At 47.6% G+C, this 10,000-nt stretch overlaps 1 protein-coding gene across 1 annotated transcript in view; it reads left to right on the top strand.

Moving 5' to 3' along the window:
- Positions 1–10,000, top strand: part of LOC143285741 (uncharacterized) — a 93,688-nt gene that overhangs the window by 38,265 nt on the left and 45,423 nt on the right. Inside the window, exons 2-3 of the mRNA XM_076593153.1 lie at positions 3,670–3,799; positions 5,645–6,642. Coding sequence (XP_076449268.1) covers positions 3,709–3,799; positions 5,645–6,642 — 1,089 coding nt within the window. The 5' untranslated portion in view covers positions 3,670–3,708. The remainder of the gene's footprint in view (positions 1–3,669; positions 3,800–5,644; positions 6,643–10,000) is intronic.

The raw sequence follows: 10,000 nt of genomic DNA, 5'->3' as shown, positions 1-10,000 counted from the left end.
GTGAGAGACAGAGTGAGAGAGTGAGAGAGAGACAGAGGGAGACAAGGAGAGAGCGAGAGAGAGAGAGACAGACAGACAGACAGACAGACAGAACTCAGGTCTACTTACGATCTTGATCAAAGTCATGACCATCGATTGATTTGCTTTCAGAACCATCAACCGCTTTGGATAAAGTATAAAAAATATAAATAAATAAATAAAATAAATAAATAAATAAAGTGGTGAAGGAGGGAGGAGGAAGGGAGGGGAGCAGAGCAAGGTAAGGAGAGAGAGAGAGAGAAGGGGTGGGGAGAGAAAAAGAAGAGAGAGAAACACACACACACACACACACACACACACACACACACACACACACACACACACAGAGAGAGAGAGAGAACAATAACATATAATACAACACAATCCAATGTCATGACCATTCATTGGTTTGTCAATTAATATGTTGTGGTTTCTCACTGACGCAGTTAATCCATTCATTGATTTGATGCTGTCCTACTCTTAACATTCATTAACCGATTCATCCCTTCATCTGTTCATTCATTTTGTTCCTTCCTTCGAATGTTCAACCATTCACTCACTCACTCACACACTTATCAACTCACTGAATCCCACTCGTCTACTTCGCATTTATGTTATTCGTTTGCGATCTGTTTGGGGCATTCGTGTCTCGTGTTGAATTGACATTCAGTTCATATCTAGGAAGCGTTGTATGTGAGTGAGGAGGGGGTGATTTTTTTTTATTGAAGTGTTCTGAATATATTAGGCTTTTATGAAGTTTGTGGAGCTGTGTGTGTTGTTGTGTGTGTTTTGAGAGAGAGAGAGAGACAGAGAGAGACAGAGAGAGACAGAGAGAGAGAGACAGAGAGAGAGAGAGAGGTGGGAGAGGTGGGAGTAGGGGTGGGGGAGAAAGAGACCTGCAGTTTATGGCGACGTCTGTTTTATAATTCATATTTTGGCAAATATTGATCATTAACTTTTGAATTTTTTTTTTTTATGTGCTTGATGTGTTTTGCATATGTATCTTGTTTTTGGTGAACAAACAGGTTTTTTGTTGTTGTTGTTGTTGTTGGGGTTTTTTGTTTGTTTGTTTGTTGTTTTTGTTTTTGCTTTTTCACTCACTTGTGTAAACAAAGTGAGTCTATGTTTTAACCCGGTGTTCGGTTGTCTGTGTATGTGTGTGTGTGTGTGTGTGTGTGTGTCTGTCTGTCTGTCTGTGTGTCCGTGGTAAACTTTAAAACTGACATTTTCTCATCAACTACTTTGTCAGTTGACACCAAATTAGGCATAAAAATAGGAAAAATTCAGTTCTTTCCAGTCATCTTGTTTAAAACAATATTGCACCTCTGGGATGGGCACAAAAAATAAAAAAGAAGCCAAATTATATGCAAACTGCATTTACTGTTATATTTATAATTTTTTGTATTCTCTAAACTTGGCACTTTGATCTGATATTCTGACCCAACAACAAAAGCAGTCATTATTATCATTTTTTGTTCAAACAGGAACTTCTTTTGCTAAGCAAGGAAGTTTTATTTATTTTGCAAACGTTTTGGTGCAGAGGGTAAAAAAAGGAAATTACTCTGTAATTAATGCTAGGGGACTTAATTTATCACAAGTGAGTCTTGAAGGCCTTGCCTCTCTTGTTCTCTTTGTGAGTGTGGGGCTTGTATTGAGTGTGTTTCTTCAGTCTTATGTATAATATTATGCAAGTGGTGTGCGAGGATGAATGAAGGGCATCCAGGAGTCATGACCTGGGTGCGGCCCAGACCCTTAGAATGTAAGGAGTTAAGGGCCTAAACACTTGACTGAGGGGGGCCTTCTTCTCTGAAGACTTTGTACTGTCCAGCCCTCCCCTGACTGAGTTTGTTATCACTGCAAGTGGTGTGCAAAGATGAATGAATGAACCGAATCATGACAGTTTTCTGTGTTGACTTTTTTTGTCTACATTGGTGCAATACAGTCGTGTCAAGTAGAACAATTGTTCTTGTTCTTGTTCTCTCTCTATATATTTTTCTGTCTCTGTCTCTCTACGACTGTCTCTATCTATCTGTCTATCATCTGTCTGTCTATCTTTATATCTATCTGTCTCTTGAAACTCTTTGCCAAATCTTAATGTAGTGTTTTATAATCCCTCAGCTGTACAGTTTCCTTTCTTTTCGCGTGTTTGTATCATCCCAAGAGAAACGCTGTGGCAAAATCGGTTTAAGCGCTGAACATTCTCTGATCCAGTGTTCATCAGTGATCGGGGTTCAGGTCCCCGTTTCGGCATGGTGTTGTGTTCTTTGGGAAATATTGCAGCAAAATAAGGCCAGATGAATACGCTTAATAGCCAGAAAAAGCGTAAGACGAGACAGAGCGTAAACCTGACAAGATGGCGTGGAGAGCCTTGGCCAAAGGAATGATTCAGCGCTTATAGCTTTTAGAGGCGTTTGATTGGCTGAGAGCGGACCGGGCCAAGACTGCTCGTCTTTTCACTGTTAGCCCGCGCGAAATTTGGCCTAAGCAGAGCAAACCGACAGGCCTAGTTTGCATCAGTTTGACGTGGTAAGTATATGTAACACCAAACATGGAGTATAATACAAACTCCTCCTTTTACTTCGATTTTTCCTCACTCCACCCAGGTGTGAATGGGTTGCTGACTTTGGTTGGGGAAGGTTGAAGCGATGAAAGGAACGCATTTTGAACCCGTCTTTCTTGGTATGACGATGACGGTAAAGGCCGTGGGACTGTCTACACTGAAAGTGGATGATGAATTTTGTTTAATGTCCAGTCACACATACTGCTGACTGTAGACATTTTGTTAAAGTATCGATTTTTTTTCTATTTGTATTGTATTGTATTTCTCTTTTAGCCACAACAGATTTCTTTGTGGGAAATTCGGGGCTGCTCTCCCCAGGGAGAGCGCGTCGCTACACTACACCGCCTCCCGTTTTTTTTTGTGTTTTTTTGTTGGGTTTTTGTTGTTGTTGTTTTGTTGGGGGGGTTTTTGTATTTTTTCCTGCGTGCAGTCTTTTTTATTTTTATTTTTCTATCGAAATGTATTTTTCTGCAGAATTTTGCCAGGAACAACCCTTTTATTGCCGTGGGTTTTTTTTACGTGCACTAAGTGCATGCTGCACACGGAACCTCGGTTTATCGTCTCATCCGAATGACTAGCGTCCAGACCACCCACTCAAGGTCTAGTGGAGAGGGAGAAAGTATCGGCGGCTGAGCTGTCATTCGAACCAGCGCGCTCTGATTCTCTCGCTTCCAAGGCGGACGCGTTTCCTCTCGGCCATCACTGCACTGATGACTGTTATCACTTTGGAGAGGGGTGGGGGGAGGTGGGGTGAATGGTGAGTTGGGGGAACCAGGTAGATGGAGGTTGGAATTTTAAATGAAATGAATATTTAAGTAAAATTACAGAAAAATACGTAATGGTCTTTGTGAAAGAGAACTCGTTAAACTAACAAGCGGAACGACTGGTAACGAATGTAAAAAAGTTTAAAACATCAACGTTCGCAGTGATGTGTGATGAAACACTTTCATGCAGGTAAGTCTTCATCAAATCAACAGTCAAAGATTATGTGCTTAACTGTTACATTACTGAAGCATAATTATGCACTTTAACATATATCATACCCATCATTGTATTTCTAGTGTGCCGTAATGGCGTATGTTCTGTTTCAGATCCCTGGATTACCCGTTCGCAGTGTTTGACGACACAAGATGGCGACGCGTCGCTTTTTCTCGCTTCCGTTTGCCGCGCATGCGCTACTGCTACTCACCGTGCTGCTATGGAGCCACGGTGCTGCAGTGGGTGAGTATGACTGGCAGAGTTTCAGTTTCAGTTTCCGTTATTCAAGAAGGCGTCACTGCGATCCGACGAATCCATAATCACATATATGCTACGCATTTGCTGGGCAGATGCCTGACAGCAGCATAAGCCAATGCTCTTATCAGGCTTTGAGTGCATGTATATTAATATCCTATCAGAGTGGATTTATTTGCCAGAGGACAGCACTTTTATGCGTGATGGGTTGTCTTTCAGTGCGCCAAGTTCATACTGGACTTGGGTTTACTGATAGACGCTCAGTTTGATTTTCCAGTCATGCTTTTGGAGAAAGGGCGAGAGCGGGATGATACTGTATTGGCAGGTAATCGTCTTAATCATTCTACCACCATGCTCCGTGACTTGCAGAATGTCTGTGGTGTGTTGTTTGATTGTGAATGTTGTCAGCGCCTTGTGTTTACGCGGACATCTGCTCTATATATTTATTTATGTGTTGTTGTTGTTTTTTGTATATCACAGAAAAAATGTGGTGCAGCATATCATGGATCAGTCTGTTGTCATTCTCTTTTTATTATTATTATTATTAGTAGTAGTAGTAGTATTAGTATTGTTATTATCATTTACCCCAATAACGTCGTAATTTTCTTCGCTTGTTTCTTCCTGTTCACGTGGGTATTTATGAATGAATGAATGAATGAATGATGTAGATACTTATACAGCGCCTATCCTCGGTCGGAGACCAAGCTGTAAGCACTATGTCATTACCACAACAGGCTGCCTACATGGGTAGAGCCGACTGACAGCTGCCGTCGGGCGCTCATCGTTCGTTTCCTGTATCATTCAATCAGATTTCAGGCATACACACATACACACTCACACAGACACGTAGCATTTTACGTGTGTGGCCGTTTTGTTTATTTACCCCGTCATGTAGGCAACCATACCCCGTTTTCAGTGATGTGCATGCTGGGCATGTTCTTGTTTCCATAATCCACCGAACGCTGACATGGATTTGAGAATCTTTAATGTGTGTATTTGATCTTCTGCTTGCGTATACGCACGAAGGGGTTTCAGGCACTAGCAGGTCTGCACATCATTATGTTGACCTGGGAGATTTTCCAGTCAAACTTGGGTGAAAGGCGAGAGCGAGATCACGCTGTGTTGTCAGATTTCCTCAAGGCCTGACTAAGCGCGTCGGGTTATGCTGCTCGTCGGGAATCTGCTTAGCAGATGTGGTGTAGCGTATATGGATTTGTCCGAAAGCATTGACGCCCCCTTGAGTTATTGAACTGAACTGGGAGATCGGAAAAAATCTCAACCCTTTACCCATCACGCTCCGTTACCGAGATTCGAACACTGGACCCTCAGATTGAATGTCAAACACTTTAACCACTCGGCTGTTCGTTGTTTTACAGCAACACAACGCAGTTGTTATTTTGTTATCATTATTGTTTTTATTATCATTATAATCATTATTATCATTATTGATTTCTACCACCATCGCAGGCCAGCTCAGAGACGGACAACAACCACAACAACCACCACAACAACAACAACAACAACAACCACAACAACAACAACAACAACAACCACAACAACAACAACCACAACAACAACAACAGACCGGAAGCAGGTTCCGAGTCCCTGCAGTGCCCCAGCCCCCTCCAACAACAACAACAGGGACAACAAAAGCAAGCACAGCACAGCACAACACAACGCAACGCGTAACGCAGCGCAACGGAACGCAGCACAGCACAGCACAGCACAACCCAACCCAACCCAACCCAGCACAGCACGACAAAACACATTTATCATTACTAGTATTATCATTATCATCATCAGTGCCATTATTATTTCTACCACCCATCACAGCCCAGCCCAGAGACGGACAACAACAACAACAGCAACAACAACAACAGACCGGAAGCAGGTTCCGAGCCCCTGCAGTACCCCAGCCCCCCTCCAACAACAACAACAACAACGACAAGGCCCGGGCCCTCCCCCCGCCCCTGGCCGGCAAGTCTCAGAGCAGCAGCGGCGGCAGCAGAGCGGAGCAGCAGAAGGCCCTGGAGCAGGCCTACAGGCAGCAGGTGGAGCGGCGGCAGCGCCAGCAGGAGGCGATCCGCCAGAGGCAGGAGGCCCTTCGCCAGCAGCAGGAGTCCATCCACAGACGCATGGAGGCGGACCGCCACGACCAGAGGCACCAGCAGCAGCCGCAGCAGCAGCGCCTAGGAGCCCAGGAGGAGCGACGCCTCCAGAGGAACTACCAGCAACAGAACCAGAACCAGCAGCAGCACCGATCAGACAGTCGGGGCGTGGCCGCCGTTGGCGTGGGCGCTCCCACCGCCGCTGGTGGTGGCGGTGGTGGTGGTGGTGGTGGTGGTGGTGGTGGCGGCTCCTCCTCCTTGTACGCCCGTCATGGGCGTGACGTCAACAACAACAACAACAACAACAACAACAATAATCCTCGCGACCCCATCAAGGCAGTTGGTGTGGGGGTAGGGGTTGGAGGGGGAGGCGCTGTGTTGAACAACAACAACAACAACGATGAAGTTCCTGACGCCCCTCACGGCAACAACAACAACAACATCAACCAGAACAACAACCAGGACAACAACCAGGACAACAACAACAACAACCCGGCTCTCAACGGCATGTCGGACGAGTTCAAGCGAGGGCTGATCCGCAAGGTGTACAAGGTGGAGGAGAGCGGCAACAACGACAACAGCAACCTCAACCACCTGCCCAGCCCCCAGCGCCAGGCCTTCCCCCCGGAGCAGCCCCTGAGGGGCATCGGGGGCATGAACCTCAACTGGGACTGGGACGACTTCTCCATCACCTTCCAGAACTATGGGGCGGCTGAGATGAAGGTGAGAGTAGGTGTGTGTGTGTGTGTGTGTGTGTGTGTGTGTGTGTGTGTGTGTGTGTGTGTGTGTGTGTGTGTGTTGAGGGTGGGGGGAATGGGGGGTAGGTATGATAGTCAGTCGTGTCCAACTATGACCACTGCTGTTCCGACTATTTGGGCTAGAATTTGATTAGAGTGGAGAGTGTCTTGCCCAAGTTAATCCCCACTCTCTCGGCCAGGAGGGTTTTTAGGACAGTCGGCGTTGGGATGGTTCCCAAAGGCCAACCAGCCCACAAGGCTGCAGCACTAAGAGCCAGTGCAATTTTGCCTCCTAGTTTAAGAGTCATAAGCCTTCACAAAAGACTAAGCTGTGAATGATTTCCCATTGACTGGAGAAACCATTGATAATACAACTCTCACTTTGCTGTTGGCCCAAATGTAAACTTATGTCAATCTGTGATATAAGCCGTGTTGGGAGCAGGTAGGTAGGGAGTGCGAAATGGTGTGTGTGTGGGTGGGAAGCGAGGAATGACGTTTTGTGTGTGGGTGGGTGGGGGAGTGGAGGGGAGGTGGATGAGGGGGGGATGCGGGGAGGGTGGTGGTTGTTGTGTGGGGGAGATTGGGGGTGGTAGTGTGGGAGGAGGGGAGAGCGTGCGGGGAAGGTGGCTGGTGTGTGTGTGTGTGTGTGTGTGTGGGTGGGTGGGTGGGTGTGAGATTGTGAGGAGGACTGCGGAATTGTGTGTGTGTGTGTGTGTGTGTGTGTGTGTGTGCGCGCGCGCGTGTGTATGCGTGTGTGTATATACGTATGTGTAGTGTGTGTGTGTGGTGTGTGGATGCGAGAGGATGTCTTGTGTGTTTGTGTATGTGTGTGTGTGTTTGTGTGTGTGTGTGTGCGTGTGCGCGCGCGCGCGCGCGCGCGTGTGTGTGTGTGTGTGTGTTTGCGTGCGTATGTGTAGATCGATGCAGAGAGTAAGTTGGGGGTGGAGAGGGGGATACCAGATACAGAACGGGGGAGATATTTTTACAGTTTTGACATGTTGCAACAAATAATCGATAATTTCCTCTCTCTCTCTCTCTCTCTCTCTCTCTCTCTCTCTCTCTCTCTCTCTCTCTCTCTCTCTCGTGATATGAATGATATAATAAAATGTATGAAGTTGTCAGTTTAGACACATTGCAACAATCTGATACCTCTCTTAATGATAACACTAAAAATGGTCTGAAATTTCCTAACCAACACTGCAAGTGTCTTGGATCTTTCAGGCCCTGCTAACACCGGGATACTGTTATGAAAAAAAAAAAAAACAACCCCCATAAAATACAGCTATGTCATGTTGTCACCAAACCTAAATGGACCTACATATCATCATCATTATCATCATCATTATCATCACCATCTTCAGCATCATCGTCATCATCCACCCTCATCAGCACTATATGAAACGGTGCCCCAGTTTATGTGGCCTTTAATACTCTGCTCTCATGGTGACCTCGTATCGATCCCCCACCCTCGGGGTGAGTCATGTCGACAGGTTCATTGGGGTGAGTCGTGTCGTGTCGGCAGGTTCATTGAGGTGAGTCATGTCGGCAGGTTCATTGGGGGTGAGTCATGTCGACAGGTTCTTTGGGGTAAGTCGCGTCGGCAGGTCCATTGGGGTTGAGTCATGTCGGCAGGTTCATTGGGGTGAGTCATGTCGGCAGGTTCATTGGGGTGAGTCGTGTCGGCAGGTTCATTGGGGTGAGTCATGTCGGCAGGTTCATTGGGGTGAGTCATGTCGGCAGGTTCATTGGGGTGAGTCATGTCGGCAGGTTCATTGGGGTTGAGTCATGTCGGCAGGTCCATTAGGGGTGAGTCATGTCGGCTTGTTCATTGGGGTTGAGTCATGTCGACAGGTTCATTGGGGTTGAGTCATGTCGACAGGTTCATTGGAGTGAGTCATGTCGACAGGTTCATTGGAGTGAGTCATGTCGGCAGGTTCATTGGGGTGAGTCATGTCGACATTTTCTTCGGGGGCGAGTCATGTCGGCAGGTTCATTGGGGTGAGTCATGTCGATAGGTTCTTTGGGGGTGAGTCATGTCGGCAGGTTCATTGGAGTGAGTCATGTCGGCAGGTTCATTGGGGTGAGTCATGTCGACATTTTCTTCGGGGGCGAGTCATGTCGGCAGGTTCATTGGGGTGAGTCATGTCGATAGGTTCTTTGGGGGTGAGTCATGTCGGCAGGTCCATTGGGGTGAGTCATGTCGGCAGGTTCATTGGGGGTGAGTCATGTCGGCAGGTTCATTGGGGTGAGTCATGTCGACAGGTTCATTGAGGTGAGTCGTGTCGGCAGGTTCATTGGGGTTGAGTCATGTCGGCTTGTTCATTGGGGTGAGTCATGTCGGCAGGTTCATTGGGGTAAGTCATGTCGGCTAGTTCATTGGGGTAAGTCGTGTCGTGTCGGCAGGTTCATTGGGTGTGAGTCATGTCGGTAGGTTCATTGGGGGTGAGTCATGTCGGTAGGTTCATTAAGGTGAGTCATGTCGGCAGGTTCTTTGGGGTGAGTCATGTCGGCAGGTTCATTGGGGTGAGTCATGTCGGCAGGTTCATTGGGGTGAGTCGTGTCGTGTCGGCAGGTTCATTGGGGACTGTCGATGTAAGGACTTGGGGTGAGTCATGTCGGCAGGTTCATTGAGGTGAGTCATGTCGGCAGGTTCATTGAGGTGAGTCATGTCGGCAGGTTCATTGGGGTGAGTCGTGTCGGCAGGTTCATTGGGGTGAGTCATGTCGGCAGGTTCATTGAGGTGAGTCATGTCGGCAGGTTCATTGGGGTTGAGTCATGTCGGCAGGTTCATTTGGGGGTGAGTCATGTGGGCAGGTTCATTTGGGGGTGAGTCATGTGGGCAGGTTCATTGGGAGTGAGTCATGTCGGCAGGTTCTTTGGGGGTGAGTCATATCGGCAGGTTCATTGGGGGTGAGTCATGTCGGCAGGTTCATTGGGGTGAGTCATGTCGGCAGGTTCTTTGGGGGTGAGTCATGTCGGCAGGTTCATTGGGGTGAGTCATGTCGGCAGGTTCATTGGGGTTGAGTCATGTCGGCAGGTTCATTGGGGTGAGTCATGTCGGCAGGTTCATTGGGGTTGAGTCATGTCGGCAGGTTCAAAGGACGTATTGATGTCAGGACCTGGTGGCTGTTCCCGCTCCGTGGGTGGGGAGGGGAGGGGAGCAAGGGTGTGAGGGTTCTGCGACTTTGCAGTTACTGTCGTCACTAGGGGGCTTAGTAGGTGTTGTCCTGTGTACGTGACAACGAAACAGGCACCAATGAGCACCACCGAAGTGACTCGGCAGCAGTGCAGGGTCTCCTCCGGTGTGTGGCCTTCTGGTGGCCGAACATCGATGGTCCCCTGCG

Source organism: Babylonia areolata, chromosome 9 (genome assembly GCF_041734735.1).
Source record: "Babylonia areolata isolate BAREFJ2019XMU chromosome 9, ASM4173473v1, whole genome shotgun sequence".
In the NCBI taxonomy this organism is placed as follows: domain Eukaryota; kingdom Metazoa; phylum Mollusca; class Gastropoda; order Neogastropoda; family Buccinidae; genus Babylonia; species Babylonia areolata.
The sequence above is the reverse complement of the archived record's forward strand: the minus strand, read 5'-3'. Positions and strand labels throughout refer to the sequence as shown.